This window comes from Oncorhynchus masou, chromosome 13 (genome assembly GCF_036934945.1).
Source record: "Oncorhynchus masou masou isolate Uvic2021 chromosome 13, UVic_Omas_1.1, whole genome shotgun sequence".
In the NCBI taxonomy this organism is placed as follows: Eukaryota; Metazoa; Chordata; class Actinopteri; order Salmoniformes; family Salmonidae; genus Oncorhynchus; species Oncorhynchus masou.
The window spans coordinates 42055011-42076077 of record NC_088224.1 but is presented as its reverse complement, the minus strand read 5'-3'; the positions used below and the strand labels follow the sequence as shown (position 1 = coordinate 42076077).

Genomic DNA, 21067 nt, shown 5'->3' with positions numbered 1-21067 from the left:
GTATCTTTATTTCTCTCTTTACTTGCAGACTAACCACACTTTGGTTGACGCAAGTTGCCAGACCACTAAGAGCCTTTGCCCATCCATACTTCATACACTGTGCGGTTCCGTGCCTGTGCAGTCGGCGTTATTAAACCACCTCAACTGGAATCCTACCCGTCTGACGTCTGTGCCCTTACCAGGACACGGGAGCGAACACAAAGTAAAACCTAACCTAAAGAATATACAGTTCACCAAATCCTCCCTTACACAAATGAAAGCATGATGTTCACATGAAATTGACCATCCCTTAGTGTAGCAATCAATAAAAACATATGTGCTGATCCACCGTGGGCTCACTGCCTCAGCCATACTGTCACTCTATCATCAATGTCCACTCCTATTTCTAGAGTTTATTTCAGGATCTCGACAAAACAACTTTTATGTCGTGATCATGAGAAATAACTAGCTACGATGGGAAAATAATTTCCAATCCATCATGGTGTATTATTGAGGGGGTCAAATTGGCTCGTCTCAAATATTGGGGGCATTGATCTCCCTGCAAGTTACACACCTGACTCCAGCACCATCACAGTTGAAAACCATATCTCAGTCTTTCTAGGAATGATGCAGAAAAAGACTGCAAGGATCAACATACATTACTCATCCATTCTCAATGAATACACCAACAAAGATTTCATACATACAGTATTTAATTAAAACAATTAAATATGACAACCAAATAAAAAGGCTCAACTTAGGACCAGGATCAGGCAAAAAAAAATGTATTTTACATATAATTATACTTCTAAAAGTGTCACAATAATTTCATAATCAGGCAAAGAATCTAGAGCATACTGTTACCGAAGCAATTTGTCAGTTGTATCTTATTAAGTACGATATGCAGCCAACCACAATAGAGATGCAGGGTTTGGAGATTTACAGAGGAATCGTTTCTTAGGCAAGCGGGCACTCATGTGGCACAACTGGACCACTGCATGTTGTTCTCGGTCTATAAACCTCTAGCTGTAACAGCTTTTCAATAAAGACCTTCAGAAGAAATGCAGAACGCCAGAGCAGTGGTTCTAAACAAATATAAAATGTATTTCTGTCTAGCCTAGAATAATGGTTGGGTTACACCAGGGTTGCTTCCCAAAATGGCACCCTATTTCCTATATAGTGCACTACTTTGACCAGAACCAACATTAGAGAACTATAAAGAGAATAGGGTGGCATTTGGGAAGCAATCCTCGTGTAAACAGCCAGTTGCTCAGAGCCTAAAGATCACATTGTTTATTGCTATTCACTTTAGAACATACCATCCCTGAACATCTACTAAATGATTAAAGGGAACCAGGGCTGAAAACCCCATGCATTACAGTAAACAGTTTGCCACTAGGGAGGCAGTCTAAAATATCCACTGTAGTGTCTAGTTATTAAAAGCAACATTTTTGGTTGTGCATTGTGAGTGCCTGCCCACCTTATCATCCCCACAAGCTTTTTTGGTCCTGACACCTCAAAACTGATTGGTTCTGCATATTGTTGTGTTCTTGGCATACAGTATGTCAGTGGTACACACAAACGCACACATACATGCACATGTTGGACAGTATTGTCATGTATCAATATATACGTATCAATGTAGAGAGGGGCATATTGCCCTCAATGTTTTGAAAGTAAAATATCTTCTTTGATTTACTTGTTTTCAGCACCATCAGAAAAAGGCACGGGTCTATGGAGTTTTGTCCAAGGATGAACCTTCAACCCTTTCCCACAAAAAACTTTGAGAGATGCACACACACACACACACAAAATTAGACAAAATGTCTCAGATTAAATCAACACTCAAAAATGGAGGTCACATTCACTACCAATTCTAGTAGACCAGGCTCTATGAGATGAACAGAATCTACTGAATGGAAGCTAGGCTACTCTCCAGAGATTATTAGTTCAATGAACAGAGAGGAGGGTGATGGGAAATAGGGGGAGGTTCATCCAATCAGTCACTACAGAACACCTGCCCCCCCCCCAAAAAAAAAATCAGCAATCCCCCTCACAGTAGGTCATTTAAATGCTACACAGATGTAGCTTCGGTACGACACGCTTTGCTTTGACATGGAACAAATAAACACCACATCAGTCTATTGCATTTGGATTATTATTAGTGACCATATTACCATTGTCTTCTATATTTTATTATTATTGTTCTATTTTTATAGAATTTGTTAGCAAAAATAAGTGTTCATTATAATATACAAATATATCTCAATTTCAGAATTTTAAATGGTTTAGAACAACACGAAAGAAGGCATCTGATGTCCAGCGTTTAGAGGGGAGGTCATCACATGGAGGAGCCTGGTTGTGTCCCAAATGCCACTGATTACCTACATAGGTAGTGCGTAGTGCACTATGGGCCACCCCATTCCATACATAGTGCACAACATTTTCCCAGAGCCCTGGTCAAGAGCAGTGCATTACATAGGCATTGGGCTGCCATTATATAGGAAATACAGTACATTTGGAAGGTATTCAGATTTTTTCCCACATTTTGTTACGTTATAGCCTTATTCTAAAATTGATTTTTTTTAATCCCCCCCCTTAATCTAAACACAATACCCATAATGACAAAGCAAAAACATATTTTTATTAAAAAAAGAAAAAAAAGAACTGAAATATCACATTTACATAAGTATTCTGACTCTTTACTCAGTGCTTTGTTGAAGCGCCTTTGGCAGCAATTACAGCATCAAATCTTCTTGGGTATGACGCTACAATCTTGGCACACCTGTATTTGGGGAGTTTCTCCTGTTGTTCTTTGCATATCCTCTCTATCTCTGTCAGGTTGGTTGTGGAGCGTTGCTGCACATCTATTTTCAGGTCTATCCAGAGATGTTTCATCTGGTTCAAGTCCGGGCTCTGGCTGGGTCACTCAAGGGCATTCAGAGACTTGTCCTGAAGCCACTCCTGCGTTGTCTTGGCTGTGTGCTTAGGGTCGTTGTCCTGTTGGAAGGTGAACCTTCGCCCCAGTCTGAGGTCCTGAGTGCTCTGGAGCAAGTTTTCATCAAGGATCTCTTTGTACTTTTCTCTGTTAATATTTTCTTTGATCCTGACTAGTCTCCCAGTTCATACCGCTGAAAAACATTGCCACAGCATGATGCTGCCACCAGCATGCTTCACTGTAAAGATGGTGCCAGGTTTCCTCCAGATGTGACGCATGGCATTCCGGCCAAGGAGTTCAATCTGGGTTTCATCAGACCTGAGAATCTTGTTTCTCATGGTCTGAGAATCTTCAGTTGCCTTTTGGCAAACTCCAAGCGGGCTGTCATGTGCCTTCAACTGAGGAATACATCAGTCTGTCCACTCTACCATAAAAGGCCTGATTGGTGGAGTGCTGCAGAGATGGTTGTCCTTCTGGAAGGTTCTCCTATCTCCACAGAGGAACTCTGTCAGAGTGACCATCGGGTTCTTGGTTACCTCCCTGACCAGGGCCCTTCTCCCCCGATTGCTCAGTTTGGACAGGTGGCCAGATCTAGGAAGAGTCTTGGTGGTTCCAAACTTCTATTTAAGAATGACGGAGGCCATTATGCTCTTGCAGATCTTCAATGCTGCAGACATTTTTTTGGTATCTTCCCCCAGATCTGTGTATCAACACAATCCTGTCATGGAGCTCAGACATTTCCTTCAACTTTCATCACTTAGATTTTGCTCTGACATGCACTGTCAACTGTGAGACCTTATATAGACAGGTCTGGGCCTTTCCAAATCATGTCCAATCAATTGAATTTACCACAGCTCAATTTCAAGTCTCATAGCTAAGGGTTTGAATTACGTATGTAAATAAAGTATAATTTTTCTTATGCAAAAACCTGTTTTTGCTTTGTCATTATTGGGTAGTGTTTGTAGATTCAAGAGGAGAAAATCTATTTTAGAATAAGGCTGTAACGTAACAAAGTGTAGAAAAAGGGTCTGAATACTTCCCAAATGCACTGTAGGCTGCCACGCGTCTCCCCTGTATTATCCCCCAGCCTCAGAATAATGCTACATTCGTTAACCAAGTGGGAATTCACCACATACAACTGGGAAAATCGACTTGAATGGCCCTCCAACTGCTAATTACTGGTGGTAAATTTGTCCATCATCCTGTGCTCCCACATGATGACCTCTGTCACCTACTAAGGAAATAACCTCGATAACAGCATTTTCGGAAGTTAAATGCAACAAAACATTCCTAAATAGCAATCTATTAATATGGTTTTTGAACCCTTTAATTTGTTTGCAAGCAAGAGAGCTGTACTTTTAATTTATGGTTTACGCAGCTTGTTAGCCATTAGCCAATCGGCATTTCTCAATGAGTTCAAAGCATGTGAAAGCATCCCACTCGTATTTCCAACTTCACAACTGGTAAATTCCCACCTCCCACGAACGGCAGCATAAGTTCACAATGCCCCCCCCCTAGATGCAAAACCCCGCCCACTGGGCTCCAGAGGTCAATTCCGTGGCATCGTACAGAGATAATTCCTTCCCGTTTTACTGCCGTACAGACATCTTTTAAAATATTTTATCACACAAGCAGAGCAGCTACACATTAGCACACAGTTACAGTTGATGAGATCATACCGACACTGTTCTTTAAGTAAAATCAGATGCTGGTAATGTCTGACATTTTGCTGGGACTTAATTCACACATACAGTTTGGCCCCCGGGGTACTGATGACTAAAATACCACACCCTCTGGGAATGAAAGCATGTCCCCTGTATTATAAGTGGAAAGTCCTCTCTACTGTTACACCTGATCCTTTAAAACACGAAGCTCATAATGTCTGAATACAACAAAGTGGGTTCTACTACCCCCCCCCCCCCCATACTGCACCTCTCAGCACCAGGGTATGTGTCTCACCTGAAACACATGCATCTTTAAGTGCAGTAAATTGTCATATATTTTTTATAGTCTCTCTTTGTAGGAATATATATGAACAAAATAACATGTGGTATAGCAGCTAGTTTGGTTTCTGGTAACACGTAGCTATAGGACAATGAGTGTGGCAGAGTGCTGGCCATGCTACAACACTGCCTCTTCTGCAGTGAGAGCAGGGATCACCTGTGTCCCAGTCGGACAAGGCTCATAACACCCATGCTTCAAGCCCCATGCAGATGACCCCAGTCCTCCCCCTCACAATCCCACGAGGCACATTGAGTTTGTCTCGTTCCAGCTTGACCAAACCAAAGGCCTCGCCTAGAGGATACTGCACAGCAAGGCAAAGCCCTTCAAAATGTGACAAAACGGCTTGATAAAACTCTGAAATTTGAAGGCTTACTTTGAACAGTGCAAAATGAGTCCTCCACTAGAGGGTTAAAATGAACCATACAGATCTGTTAGCTAACTGTCCCCACCTTCAATTGATCAGTCTACATATTAAAAAATAATTCACATTAAAAATGAAATCATGAAACTGAATGCAGCCATACACGCTGCGCTCTCTAACCCCAGACATTCCTAGACAACATATCATGCTGACAGTAATGCCTGGATGAGATTATTTGACTGTATAACTAAACTAATTAACTGATCTCAGAGGAGCTCCAACTAAAATAGATACATCCTTGGTCTTTCAAATTCTTCTTTCCCACCTAAAAACGGGCACATAATTCACTCCATTTACTAAAAAACACGTATTGTGTCATGTCACCCCCACATAACCATTTTGTGGCATCAATCCTTGCCCCAGTTTACATTCTTTATCCGTTATCACCTGCCCATATCCGGTCATAATGGCCCAAATATATAAAAATCGGTATGATAACCATAGAACACTTTTTATGCATTAACGACTTATTGCACTAAAAGGTGTGACATCAGTTCCTTAGTTCAAATTTGACAAAACGAACAGTGCTCTATTGCTGAAAATGAATGATAAATAAGATTAATCTCAAATCACAGAAGGATAAATAATAAAACAAAGATAGTGAAATCTGTAGCTACCACAGTGAACTCTGTAGCTACCACAGTGAACTCTGTAAAGGTTCTCTGAGTAGGTCCATGGTGTGGCCAGGGTTGATATTCTAAAAGTACGACAAACAATAGCTGTAAAACATTTTTTTTTTTTGTAAATGCCTTTTGACATAGATAGAGATTGCCGTGTTAAACTCTGACAGGCGCAATGACTGCAAGTAAATCACCATTGGCTTAAAGAGAGCAGAGTAACTGGGCGAGCAGCTTGCCCTATGAAAAAGGGCATAGCTGTGATTCACAAGCGTTCTCGACTAACAGGCATCGTCATGGCAATCAGACTTCTACAGAACATACAAAGACGCACATATAACGACAACAAGCTAACAAAGACATTTAAAAGAGGACAATTTATACGATTGAACATGGATAGGCAAGTCATCATATCAGCACTGGGTTGAGGAACAAGAATGATCCTCACTGGACCTGCTATGTCCCCACCCACCCCCTGAAACCATCCTTATCAATTCCCATGTCTTGTCTTCTACACTCTGGCATTTTGAAAGTAAGACAAAGCAAAAGTTGAGCACAGCTCAAGGAGCAGTATCAGAGACGATCCATTAATTAAAAACACAGCAAAGGAGAACAGGCTGGGAGAGGATTGGCTGGTTTCATATTGCATAACGTTGCTGTACTCCCTCTGGTTGTTGTTATCCTTCGCGGCTTGGCATCCCCTCATCGGGACCAGAGCTGCGCCAGCCCAAAGTCCGATATGCGATGGCTGACCCCCACTAGGACACAGAGGCTGATAGGGTGGGGTGTTGTGAGGGGTATTCTACCTCTCAAGCGAAATACATAGTCCTCAGTGTGTCGTGATGAATCTGAACAGCCTTGGCGAGGGCCGTGGGGTCTCGGCCGTTACTCTGGCCCGAGACATGGCTGCCCTCCGCACTGCGTGTGTTCAAGAGAAGGAAGTGAGGAAACGAGAAAGGGAAAAGGACAGAAAGAGAAGGAGAACATTTATCTTGAATGAACTTGACTATTATTTTATAGTCAATACATGACATCGGCCTCCAGTTTCTTTTTACCTGATAAACAGCACGAGACAGTGATTTTAGCCCTACAGAAAAGTATACTGATCACAATTAAATGAATCCCTCCTCTTCCCCCCCCCCTCCTCACCTGTCATGTTCTTTGTCCACCAGGTGGTAGCGGGCACGGAAGGCCACCAGGTGGGCGTAGTAGGCTGGCGCGGGGATGGAGACAGAGCGGGTGCAGCGGACGTAGGTGTGGCACAGCTGGTAGGTGAGCAGCTGAAACTCGTCAGCCGTGAAGCAGTTGTCGTCCCACAGGACGTGGTAATGGGATGGTCGGCTCGTGCCCTGTAGGGAGAAGGCGAAGTCTGTAATACCACAGGAACAATGTGGGTTCCATGGAGAGGATACCAGCATTGATTCAACACTGACAACGAAGTGTAGTGGAAAGCAATAGAGGCCGACGAACCTCTGAGAAAGTATCAATGACGGCAAGAGTCGACATTAGGGAGAAATAAGCAGGATATACTACCTGAACTTGTGCAAGAGGAATGCTGACTTTAGTATTACAACGTTTTCCCATGTTATGCCTATTGAACATAACCCTGGTGTGAGTCTTGACACACACCTGTATTCCTGCGTGGCTGCAGAGGTAAAAGTCAAACTCATAGGGGTGAGTGATATCTGTGTCCACAGTGGTGCCTGCAGGAATGTTACCACTCCGTCCAACCTGCCAAAGAAACAACACCCCATTTAAAAACAGTTCAACAACCAATCTAAGCCTAGCAGATAAAGTCAATCATTAATGTACAAAGAGAGATCCATAGCACTGCTTACCCGCTCATTGCGATCTGCACAGAAGAGGCGTGTGTGGTGGCGTTTCTGCACCACGATGTAGGTGATGCCCGGCTGGTACTCCTTCTCCAACATGATACAGGCTTCCCTGATGGCCAGCAGCTCATAGTACAGCACCTGCCACACAGAGAGAAGTCAACTCATCAGCAAAGAGTGGCATGCGGTGAAGAATTCAAGTTTAAGGCTAATAGTCTATGAAGAACATTTTTGTAATACATGTATTTCTCAACATAGGGACATCATTTGGCTTGGCTGTCAAATTTATTTTAACTAACCTGTCTGAACTGTCCCTCTGACACACCATCCCTGTAAAATATGATTCTGGTGGGTTTGTAGCGGGTAGACTTGTAGAACTGGATGAGGAGCTCCCGCACCATGGAGGCCAGGTCCTGGATCACCTCCTGTCTGGGTCTCTGGACCCTCACTGTGGCACAGTACCTGCTGGGGTGGGCGTCCATACTGCCCACCACCTGGGACAGAAACATGACTTCTGACACCATGTTTCAGAACGCTATTGTAGCAAACTAGTAGATTACCAATGTACTAGAGCCATCAGACTCCATGACAACTAGATAGACAGGCAAGGCAGTGTTTGTGAGGAAAGTGGAAATGGAAACTAGAGTGACAGGAAGAGACTGACCGCTGCGATGGATGGCTTCTTTCCGTCTCCGGCTGGAGGGTGAGTGACGTCGGCCCCCAGGAAGATAACAGGCTGCTGGAACACTGAGGGACTGGGTGGAGAGAGAGACAAACATCAGACATATACTACAGTCCAAAACTTTGGGGACACCTTGAAATGTCCTTGTTTTTAAAAGGAAAGCAATTTGTTTGTACATTGCCAATTTCTCAAATGGAATAGCCTTCATTTCTCAGAACAAGAATAGACTTACGAGTTTCAGAAGAAAGAAGAAACCCACAAATGCTGATGCTCCAGATTCTCAGTCCGAAGAAGGCCAGTTTTAATGCTTATTGAAATCAGGACAACAGTTTTCGGCTTTGCTAACATAATTGCAAAAGGGTTTTCTAATGATCAATTAGCCTTTTAAAATTACAAACTTGGATTAGCTAACACAACGTGCCATTGGAACACATGAGTGATGGTTGCTGATAATGGGCCTCTGTACACCTATGTAGATATATGTTTAAATCAGCTGTTTCCAGCTACAATAGTCATTCACAACATTAACAATGTCCACACTGTATTTCTGATCAATTTGATGTTATTCTAACGGACACATTTTCTCCAATAATAAGGACATTTCTAAGTTCAACCAAACTTTTGAACAGTCGTGTATGTCCCAAATAGGTTTGTCATACACTACATAGGTGTTTTCCATCATAAAGTATATATGCGTTTCTGCTAAATAGGGGATTTCTGCCTGTGGCCACACCCGCTCTTTCACTTTGCTTTACCGTTGGTGTGGGACCAGGATGTTGTTGATGCCCCCCAGTTTGACGTTGATCTTGAGGCAGAGGTTGGAAAGGGTCTGGGGGGATGTCTTCACCACGTTCTTCACCTGGACACACTGAGTGGCCATGCCGAGGAGGGTGTCTCCAACCCGCTTTACCTCAGCTGTTAGAGAGACAAAGGGAACCATTTTACACCTGGTGCCATATTGTAGGACACAGGTAACCATTTACATCCAATGCCATATTGTAAACACCGGTAAACATCTTACACTTAATGCCATCTTGTACATGGTATACTCTGGCTATGGAAATAACCAAAATAAATACACAGTTGTGGAAAATACATAATTAGTAGAGGTCGACCGATTATGATTTTTCAACTCCGATACTGATTATTGGAGGACCAAAATATATATATTTGTAATAATGACAATTACAACAATACTGAACGAACAATGAACACTTATTTCAACTTAATATAATACATAAATAAGATCTATTTAGTCAAATAAATAATGAAATATGTTCAATTTTGGTTTAAATAACGCAAAAACACAGTGTTGGAGAAGAAAAGTAAAAGTGCCATATGTGCCATGTAAAAAAAGCTAACGTTTAAGTTCCTTGCTCAGAACATGAGAACATATGAAAGCTGGTGATTCCTTTTAACATGTGTCTTCAATATTCCCAGTTAAGAAGTTTAAGGTTGCAGTTATTATAGGAATTTTAGGACTATTTCTCTCTATACCATTTGTATTTCATATGCCTTTGACTATTGGATGTTCTTATAGGTACTATAGTATTGCCAGCCAAATCTTGGGAGTTGATAGGCTTGAAGTCAAACAGCACAGTGCTTCAAGCATTGCGAAGGGCTGCTGGCAAACGCAGGAAAGTGCTGTTTGAATGAATGCTTACAAGGCTGCTGCTGCCTACCACCTCTCAGTCAGACTGCTCTATCAAATATCAAATCATAGACAATTATAATATAATAAACACACAGAAATATGAGCCTTAGGTCATTAATATGGTCAAATCTGGAAACGATCATTTTGAAAACAAAACATTCATTCTTTCATTGAAATACAGAACCGTTACGTATTTTATCGAACGGGTGGCATCCATAAGTCTAAATATTGCTGTAACATTAAACAACCTTCAATGTTATGTCAAAATTACGTACAATTCTGGCAAATTAATTATGGTCTTTGTTAAGAAGAAATGGTCTTCACACAGTTCGCAACAAGCCAGTCGGCCCAAACTGCTGCATATACCTTGACTCTGCTTGCACAGAACACAAGAGAAGTGACACAATTTCCCTAGTTAATATTGCCTGCTAACATGAATTTCTTAACTATATATGCAAGTTTAAAAATATATACTTGTGTATTGATTTTAAGAAAGGCATTGATATTCATGGTTAGATACATTGGTGCAACGACAGTGCTTTTAAAACTCCCGACAACTGTATGTAAACTTACGACTTCAACTGTATATCCACAGCAAAACGAGTCCTATATCGACATAACCTGAAAGGCTGTTCAGCAAGGAAGAAGCCACTGATCCAAAACCACCATCAAAAAGCAAGACTACGGTTTGCAACTGTACATGGGGACAAAGATAGTGCTATTTGGAGAAATCTCCTCTGGTCTGATGAAACAAAAATAGAACTGTTTGGCCATAATGACTATCGTAATATTTGGAGCAAAAAGGGGGGGGCTTGCAAGCCGAAGACACCATCCCAACCGTAAAGCACGGGGGTGGCAGCATCATGTTGTGGAAGTACTTTGCTGCAAGAGGGACTAGTGCATTTCACAAAATAGATCATCATCATGCCGGAAGGAAAATTATGTGGATATATTGAAGCAATATCTCAAGACATCAGTCATGAAATTAAAGCTTGGTTGCAAATGGGTCTTCCAAATGGACAATGACCCCCAAGCATACTTCCAAAGTTGTGGCAAAATAGCTTAAGGACCACAGTCAATGTATTGGAGTGGCCATCACAAAGCCCTGACCTCCATTCTATAGAAAATTTGTGGGCAGAACTGAAAAAGCATGTGCGAGCAAGGAGGCCTTCAAACCTGACTCAGTTACACCAGCTCGGTCAGGAGGAATGGGCCAAAATTCACCCAACTGATTGTGGGAAGCTTGGCTACCTGAAACATTTGACCCAAGTTAATACATTTAAAGGCAATGCTACCAAATACTAATTGAGTGTATGTAAACTTCTGACCCACTGGGAATGTGATGAAAGAAATAAAAGCTGAAATAAATCACTCAACTATTATTCTGACATTTCACATTCTTAAAATAAAGTGGTGATCCTAACTGCCCTAAAAACAGGGAATTTTTACTAGGATTAAATGTCAAGAATTGTGAAAAACTGATTTTAAATGTATTTGGCTAAGGTGTATGTAAACTTCCGACTTCAATTGTAGATACTTCTGTACCCGTTTCCTCCAGCATCTTCACAAGGTCCTTTGCTGTTGTTCCGGGATTGATTTGCACTTTTCACACCAAAGTACGTTCATCTCTAGGAGACTGAGGGGTAGATGGCTGTGTGGTCCCATGGCGTTTACAATTGCGTACTATTGTTTGTACAGATAAACGTGGTACCTTCAGGCGTTTGGAAATTGCTCCCAAGAATGAACCAGACTTGTGGAGGTCAACAATTTTTTTCTGAGGTTTTGACTGATTTCTTTTGATTTTTCCATGATGTTAAGCAAAGAGGCACTGAGTTTGAAGGTAGGCCTTGAACTACATCCACAGGTACATCTCCAAATGACTAAAATGTTGTCAATTAGCCTGTTGTCAATCAGAAGCTTCTAAAGCCATGACATCATTGTTCTGGAATTTAAAGGCATAGTCAACTTAGTGTGTCATCTTGATCCACTGGAATTGTAACACAGTGAATTATAAGTGAAATAATCTCTGTAAACAATTTTTTGAAAAATGACTTGTGTTATGCACAAAGCATCTTGCCACCTTGATGTAATTAAATGTATCACTATCCACTTTATACAATGCCACTCTATATAATGTTTTCATACCCTACATTACTCATATGTATATACTGTACTCTATACCATCTACTGCATCTTGATGTAATGTATCACTAGCCACTTTAAACGATGGCACTTTATATAATGTTTTCATATCCTACATTACTCATCTCATATGTATATACTGTACTCTATACCATCTACTGCATCTTGCCTATGCCGTTCGGGCATCACTCATTCATATATTTTTATGTACATATTCGTATCCATTCCTTTGTGTATAAGAGGTAGTTGTTGTGAAAGTGTTAGGTTATATTACTTGTTAGATATTACTGCATGATCGGAACTAGAAGCACAAGCATTTCGCTACACTCGCATTAACATCTGCTAACCATCTGTATGTGACAAATACATTTGATTTGAAGTAGATGTCCTAACCGACTTGCCAAAACTATAGGTTGTTAACAAGAAATTTGTGGAGTGGTTGAAAAACGAGTTTTAATGACTCCAACCTAAGTATATGTAAACTTCAGACTTCAACAGAAGCTGTAAGCCCTGTCTTATGACTAAGAGCCGTTTGGGTGCAACTGCAGAATGTGACAGACATCCCGTGGGTTTACCATCTACAGAAAGTCACATGTATGGAAACTTGCAGAAAGGAGTACATAGTGTTTGTTCTTTTGAATGCAGTTAGCACAAGCTTGATAGCCCGAGGGCTCAATCGTCTATCTTAAGTCTGCACGGACAACTAATTACCTTTTACACACTATCTGCTGACTGCCACGTATACAGAAAGGGGTTGTATTTTCTCAATAAAGCAAGGACCCGACTATGTTTGTTAAGCTTTCAACTCTGAGCCATTATTGGTGATGGTTGATGGCTTCGTTTTGGTAAATCTTATACAATTGTTGTTTGAAAGAGTTAGCAATTCTATAGGAAGAGAGAAACTAACACAATTTGGCGACGAGGAGGGATGGCAAATCTGCTTGCTGATTGCTCCCGAGGAGACCGAGGGATGACATATGTACGTCGTCCCCACAGTGACTGTATGTACATACCCCATCCAGAAGCCATGGATAACAGACAACATTCGCACTGAGCTAAAAGGGTAGAGCTGCTGCTTTAAAGAAGCGGAAGTCTAACCCAGAAGCTTATAAGAAATCCCGCTATTCCCTCCGATGAACCATCAAACGGGCAAAGCGTCAATACAGGACTAAGATCGAATCGTACTACACCGGCTCCGATGCTCAACGGCTGTGGCAGGGCTTGCAAACTATTATAGCCTACAAAGTGAAGCACAGCCGAGAGCTGCCCAGTGAGACGAGCCTACTAGACGAGCTAAATAACTTATATTCTTGCTTCGAGGCAAGTAACACTGAAACATGCATGAGAGCATCAGCTGTTCCGGACGACAGTGTGATCACACTCTCCACAGCCGATGTAAGACCTTTAAACAGGTCAACATTCACAAGGCCGCAGGGCCAGACGGATTATCAGGACGAGCATGTGCTGACCAACTGGCAAGTGTCTTCATTGACATTTTCAACCTGTCCCTGACCGAGTCTGTAATACCAACATGTTTCAAGCAGACCACCATAGTCACTGTGCCCAAGAACACTAAGGTAACCTGTCTAAATAAATACCGACCCGTAGCACTCGTGTCTGTAGCCGTGAAATGCTTTGAATGTCTGGTCATGGCTCACATCAACACCATTATCCCAGAAACCCTAGACCCACTCAAATTTGCATACCACCCCAACAGATCCACAGATTGCACTCCACACTGCCCTTTCACACATAGACAAAAGGAACACCTATGTAAAAATGCTATTCATTGACTACAGCTCAGCGTTCAACACCATAGCGCCTTCAAAGCTGATCACTAAGCTAAGGATACTGGGGCTAAACACCTTCCTCTGCAACTGGATCCTGGACTTCCTGACAGGCCGCCTCCGGGTGGGGAAGGTAGGCAACAACACATCCGCCACGCTGATCCTCAATACAGGGGCCCCTCAGGGGTGCATGCTCAGTCCCCTCCTGTACTCCCTGTTCACTCATTAAGTTTGCTGATGACAACAGTGGTAGGCCTGATCATCGACAACGATGAGACAGCCTATAGGGAAGAGGTCAGAGACCTGGCCGGGTGGTGCCTGAATAAAAACTATACCTCAACGTAACCAAGACTAAGGAGATGATTGTGGACTACAGGAAAAGGAGCAACGAGCACGTCCCCATTCTCATCGGCGGGGCTGTAGTGAAGCAGGTTGAGAGCTTCAAGTTCCTTGGCATCCACATCACCGACAAATTAACATGGTCCAAGCACATCAAGACAGTCGTGAAGAGGGCATGACAATGCCTATTCCCCCTCAGGAGAAAAGGTTTGGCATGGGTTCTCAGATACTCAAAATGTTTTACAACTGCACCACGAGAGCATCCTGCTGGGTTGTAATATCACTGCATGGTATGGCAACTGCTCGGCCTCGCAAGGCACTACAGAGGGTAGTGCGTATGGTCCAGCACATCACCAGGGCCAAGCTTCCTGCCATCCAGGATCTCTATACCAGGCGGTGTCAGAGGAAGGCCCTAAAAATTGTCAGACTCCAGCCACCCTAGTCATGGACTGTTCTCTCTGTTACCGCACAGCAAGAGATACCGGAGCACCAAGCCTAGGTCCAAGAGGCTTCAAAACAGCTTCTACCCCCAAGCCATGAGACTCCTGAACAGCTAATCAAATGGCTACCCAGATTGTTGTTGGTATTTTCTAAAAACTGCATTGCTGGTTAATGAAACTCCTCATCCCGGATCCGGGATCGTGACTAAAGCCTCAGGCTTATTAGCATAACACAACGTTAACGATTTCTGAAAATCGCAAATAAAATGAAAATAATGCGCCTACTCTCAAGCTTAGCCTTTTCTTAACAACACTGTCATCTCAGATTTTCAAAATATGCTTTTGAACCATAGCAATTCACTAATTTGTGTAAGAGTATGCTAAGCTAGCTTAGCATTTTGAGTAGCATTTAGCACGCAACATTTTCACAAAAACCAGATAACCAAATAAATAAAATCATTTACCTTTGAAGAGCTTCGGATGTTTTCAATGAGGAGACTCTCAGTTACATAGCAAATGTGCAGTTTTTCCTGAAAGCGTCTTTTGTTAGGAGAAATCGCTCCGTTTTGTACATCACATTTGGCTACCGAAACGAACCGAAAATTCAGTCACCTACAACGTCAAACTTTTTCCGAATTAACTCCATAATATCGACCGAAACATGGCAAACGTTGTTTGGAATCAATCCTCAAGGTGTTTTTTCACATATCTCTTCATTGATATATCGTTCGTGGAAGCCTGCTTTCTTCTCTGAATTCCATGGAAAAATACTTGCAGCTGAGTTTTGCGCACCAATTTCGGCGCAGGACACCGGGCGGACACCTGGTAAATGTGGTCTCTTATGGTCAATCTTCCAATGATATGCCTACAAATACGTCACAATGCTGCAGACACCTTGGGGAAACGACAGAAAGGGCAGACTCACTCCTCTCGCATTCACAGCCATATAAGGAGACAATGGAAAACGGAGCCTCAAAAATCCTGCTCATTTCCTGGATGCCGTCTCATCTTGGTTTTGCCTGTAGCTCACGTTCTAGGGCACGCACAGAGAATATCTTTGCAGTTCTGGACACGTCAGAGTGTTTTCTTTCCAAAGCTAACAATTATATGCATAGTCGAGCATCTTTTTGTGACAAAATATTGCGCTTAAAACGGGCACATCTTTTTATCCAAAAATGATATGGCGCCCCCAGAGTTTCAACAGGTTAAGGGCTTGTAAGTAAGCATTTCACTGTAATGTCTACACCTGTTGTATTCTGCGCATGCGACAAATAAAATGTGATTTGTGTAAGATGCCAGGAGAGAGTCCTTATGAAAGCAATTCCAGAATAAGATCCGGAGGTACTATAGTGATACCAGGACAAAGTCCTGAAGAAATATGCCATGGGTTACCATTGTCAGGTGTAAATGTATAAGCTATGTGATTCCAGGACAGGGTTCTGAAGAAATAAGCCATGGGTTACCATCGTCAGGTGTAAATGTATGAGCTATGTGATTCCAGGACAGGGTCCTGAAGAAATATGCCATGGGTTACCATCGTCAGGTGTAAAGGTATGAGCTACGGGATTCCAGGACAGGGTCCTGAAGAAATATGCCATGGGTTACCATCGTCAGGTGTAAATGTATGAGCTTTGTGATTCCAGGACAGGGTCCTGAGGTTCAAGTCAAAAACATTCCTGCAGCGTAGACAAACATGAAAAAAAATGAATGAATCAGTGTATTGGTGAAAGTTAGTTATGATTGGGAAACCAGCTATAAATTTAAAACCTACGTGGGAATTTGCATAGGAGGAACTGCCATTTGGGTATAACATTTAAAATAAAATAATGAAGAAATTATATGAATTATATTTTATTATTTTATATTAAATTATATAAAAATATATTTTAGAATTATAAGAAAGGAAGATGGGTGGGTTCGGATTTCTAAACTTTAAATATGATTAATTATTAGTTATAATAGAGACATGAGGGGTGCCATAGTCTAGGGTCTACACCAGAAGTTAATGGTTATCTGTAGGAGGAAGGTATATGGTGGGTGCAATTAAGCTTGGAATGCGCTGTGTAGGGAAAACGATCACGTGGCAGGCACTGATAAGGGGAGAGAGCCATGGATTAGTGATGAAGGTGGTCGAGGTCAGGTCACATTAAGGGAGAAGGAACAGTTTATTGCCCGTATCACTTTGTTTCCTGCCTAGCAGCAGAGATGGGAGTGTTGAGAGAAGGATGAGATTCCACCCCAAAGTGGATTCCACCCCACTGCTCAAAACAATAAAGGGAACACTAAAATAACACATCCTAGATCTGAATGAATGAAATATTCTTATTAAATACCTTTTTCTTTACATAGTTGAATGTGCTGACAAAAATCACACAGAAATGATCAATGGAAATCAAATTAATCAACCCATGGAGGTCTAGATTTGGAGTCACACTCAAAATTAAAGTGGAAAACCACACTACAGGCTGATCCAACTTTGATGTAATTTCCTTAAAACAAGTCAAAATGAGGCTCAGTAGTGTGTGTGGCCTCCACGTGCTTGTATGACCTCCCTACAACGCCTGGGCATGCTCCTGATGAGGTGGCGGGTGGTCTCCTGAGGGATCTCCTCCCAGACCTGGACTAAAGCATCCGCCAACTCCTGGACAGTCTGTGGTGCAACGTGGCGTTGGTGGATGGAGCGAGACATGATGTCCCAGATGTGCTCAATTGGATTCAGGTCTGGGGAACGGGCGGGCCATCAATGCCTTCTTCTTGCAGGAACTGCTGACACACTACAGCCACATGAGGTCTAGCATTGTCTTGCATTAGGAGGAACCCAGGGCCAACCGCACCAGCATATGGTCTTACAAGGGGTCTGAGGATCTCATCTCGGTACCTAATGGCAGTCAGGCTACCTCTGGTGAACACATGGAGGGCTGTGCGGCCCCCCAAAGAAATGCCACCCCACACCATGACTGACCCACCGCCAAACCGGTCATGCTGGAGGATGTTGCAGGCAGCAGTTCTCCACGGCGTCTCCAGACTCTATCACGTGCTCAGTGTAAACCTGCTTTCATCTGTGAAGAGCACAGGGTGCCAGTGGCAAATTTGCCAATCTTGGTGTTCTCTGGCAAATGCCAAACGTCCTGCACGGTGTTGGGCTGTAAGCACAACCCCCACCTGTGGACGTCGGGCCCTCATACCACCCTCATGGAGTCCGTTTCTGACCGTTTGAGCAGACACATGCACATTTGTGGCCTGCTGGAGGTAATTTTGCAGGGCTCTGGCAGTGCTCCTCCTTGCACAAAGGCGGAGGTAGAAGTCCTGCTGCTGGGTTGTTGCCCTCCTACAGCCTCCTCCACGTCTCCTGATGTACTGCCCTGTCTCATGGTAGCGCCTCCATGCTCTGGACACTACGCTGACAGTCGCATTGGATGTGCCATCCTGGATGAGCTGCACTACCTGAGCCACTTGTGTGGGTTGTAGACTCCGTCTCATGCTACCACTAGAGTGAAAGCACCGCCAGCATTCAAAAGTGACCAAAATATCAGCCAGGAAGCATAGGAACTGAGAAGTGGTCTGTGGTCACCCCCTGCAGAACCACCCCTTTATTGGGGGTGTCTTGCTAACTGCCTATAATTTCCACCTGTTGTCTATTCCATTTGCACAACAGCATGTGAAGTTTATTGTCAATCAGTGTTGCTTCCTAAGTGGACAGTTTGATTTCACAGAAGTGTGATTGACTTGGCGTTATATTGTGTTGTTTAAGTGTTCCCTTTATTTTTTGGAGCAGTGTATATACCACCACTGGTGGAACCATGTCTTTGTCTGTTCAGCTTTTCAATCCTTCGGTGTGAATAAACTTGGTTTAAGCTTTCATAGTGTCCGTTGAGTTCTTACTCTGATATTTAGAACCGAACACTAATTAAACACTGTTGTTTGTGTTTGAGTGTGTGTATAGTGGAGTTTCACAATGGAAGCCAAGAGCAGCAAGCGAGAACCTTGCCTGACCGATCATGTCACGGGACCAGTGAAGGTCATGGCAGATAAACGGGGCAGGGACATTCGGGAACAGGTACCGCTCTGGCACAAAGTAGCAGATTTTCCCTTAAAAAGGTACATTGAGTGAAATTTTATTAGCAGAATGTAGAAATAACTTTTTGAAGTTTGAGGAAACCAAGAAAGCCAAGAAATGTCTAATAGATTGGCGTATGTTTAGAAAGTGGGAGGGGGAAGCCAAAAGACAGACAGGAAAGTTAAAGGAATAATGCTGAAAGAAAGTAACAAGAAACACACGGAGGAAGATAAGAAAAGAAGGAGAAACACGGATGATGATGACTTTCCACCCCCTATTATAACCCTGTATCCACTTCACCAGCACCAGCCCTGGTTGTCCGACAGCAGCTCTCTCAGCCGTCTCTCCCCACCGTAGTTCTACCAGCAGACCACTTGGAGGAGCAGAAATCCGTTCTGTGCACCGCCCACATTGAGTCCGGTCTCTGGTGTTGATGGACTCTGGGAACTTAGTCCACCATCGACGCCGACCCCTACGTGTAAATTCCTTACTCGCAACGGTCACGACCAGAACAGGCAAAAAAAGAAAAAGGGGACCCTCTCTAATTCACAACTGCGATCTGTGAACGGTGAAGAGGGCCATGTCGAATGGCACCCTCTCGTTGACATCCAAAAGACTTGGACGAAATGAAGAAGGACATTGCTAAAGAACTTACAAATCTTACAAAGGACACTGGTGATTTTACCACACAGCTACTTAAGTTGGCCGTACAAGCCATCTGCAGCTGAGATCACGCACATTTGCCGTGTCAAGATGAGGTTGCGATGGGCAGAGGATGAGGGAGGCTTTGATGAAAACTACCAATGGGAAGAGGGTGGAGCGTATCAGACCCAACTGGTTACACTGTGTGATCAAATAAAATAAACATTACCCCCCCACCATGACTGATCGGGCAGCTATCCATAGTTACACGCAGAAAGCTAACGAGTCGTTGGAACACTACAGACATGGGCTGAAAACCTAGCGGGCTCAAACCAATGACTGATGGCCGCCGCAATGACTATGACAGCCTCTTTAAATCTGCCCTAATGAATGGAATTTTTGCCAGCCCTTAGTAAACAGGTTAAAATGACCTGCATTGGCTGGGAAACTAACAGTCTACAAGCAGTTATTGAACACTGCAAACATGCTGAGAGGCAGCAACTTTCTCAAGAAGACAAGACAAAACAGAGAATAGAAAAAGAAGGAGTCAAGTTACAAGCTGCACAGTTGGCTTTTTAATCAAGGACAGGGCCAGCAGCGGCAGGCTCAGCAAAGACCTCAAAATGATTGACAGAGGGGAAGAGGAACAGGTAGATGAAGAGGAGTCAGTGCTAACTGGTGGGCCAGACAAGAGCAACAGGAAATTAGCTTGTTACAACTGAAGAAAGGAGGGACATTTCGCCAGAACATGTCGAAACGAACCTACCGAACAGGGGGCAATGGGAGGGGGGGTGTAGGAAAACCAGACCTCCACCGAAAACAACGCTTTACAACCCACATATGGACTGATGCAAGATCAAGCAAGCTGACACCCTGGGGCGGCAGGGTAGCCTAGTGGTTAGAGCGTTGGACTAGTAACCGAAAGGTTGCAAGTTCAAATCCCTGAGTTGACATGGTACAAATCTGTCGTTCTGCCCCTGAACAGGCAGTTAACCCACTGTTCCTAGGCCGTCATTGAAAATAAGAATTGGTTCTTAACTGACTTGCCTAGTAAAATAAAGGTAAAATTAAAACATTTAAAAAAATAAACCCTTAGACAGCATTTAAAGATTTTTTTCAAACCCCAGTGAGGAGCCAATGGTTTGTCTATTTGTCAGTGGTGAGCCAATCACATTTCTAGAAGATACTCGCTCTGCAATGTCTGTCATAGATTTGGAATTGATGTCCAAACCTCCCACCACAATAGGAGCCCCGGGAGTGACTCTGAAAGAGTTAATAACACATGCATTTACCATCAATACATTTTTGGGGGAATGTTGTCCTGTAAATTTGGCAGGAAGCGATCTTCTCTGTAAATTGGGAATTCATATTCTTTGTGAAGGAAAAGGCCTCCCTGTTGTACAGCCTCAGGAGACGTCACCTCATGATGTTGTCCGACATGGTCTGAACATGAGTTGTACTATGCATGGGATGTACAGGATATTCATGGGTCACACTATGACCCTACTGATTAAATGTTATCAACTGCTCGCA

The 21067-nt window shown here is 43.0% G+C and overlaps 1 protein-coding gene across 2 annotated transcripts in view; it reads right to left on the bottom strand.

Moving 5' to 3' along the window:
- Positions 1–680: 680 nt before the first annotated feature.
- Positions 681–21067, bottom strand: part of LOC135552352 (protein argonaute-3-like) — a 56179-nt gene continuing 35792 nt past the window's right edge. For both annotated transcript variants that reach the window (XM_064983919.1, XM_064983920.1), the window contains exons 13-19: positions 9229–9388; positions 8456–8546; positions 8091–8285; positions 7798–7932; positions 7589–7690; positions 7109–7308; positions 681–6877 (exon numbers count right to left, since the gene is read on the bottom strand). In XM_064983919.1, coding sequence (XP_064839991.1) covers positions 6769–6877; positions 7109–7308; positions 7589–7690; positions 7798–7932; positions 8091–8285; positions 8456–8546; positions 9229–9388 — 992 coding nt within the window. In that variant the 3' untranslated portion in view covers positions 681–6768. The remainder of the gene's footprint in view (positions 6878–7108; positions 7309–7588; positions 7691–7797; positions 7933–8090; positions 8286–8455; positions 8547–9228; positions 9389–21067) is intronic.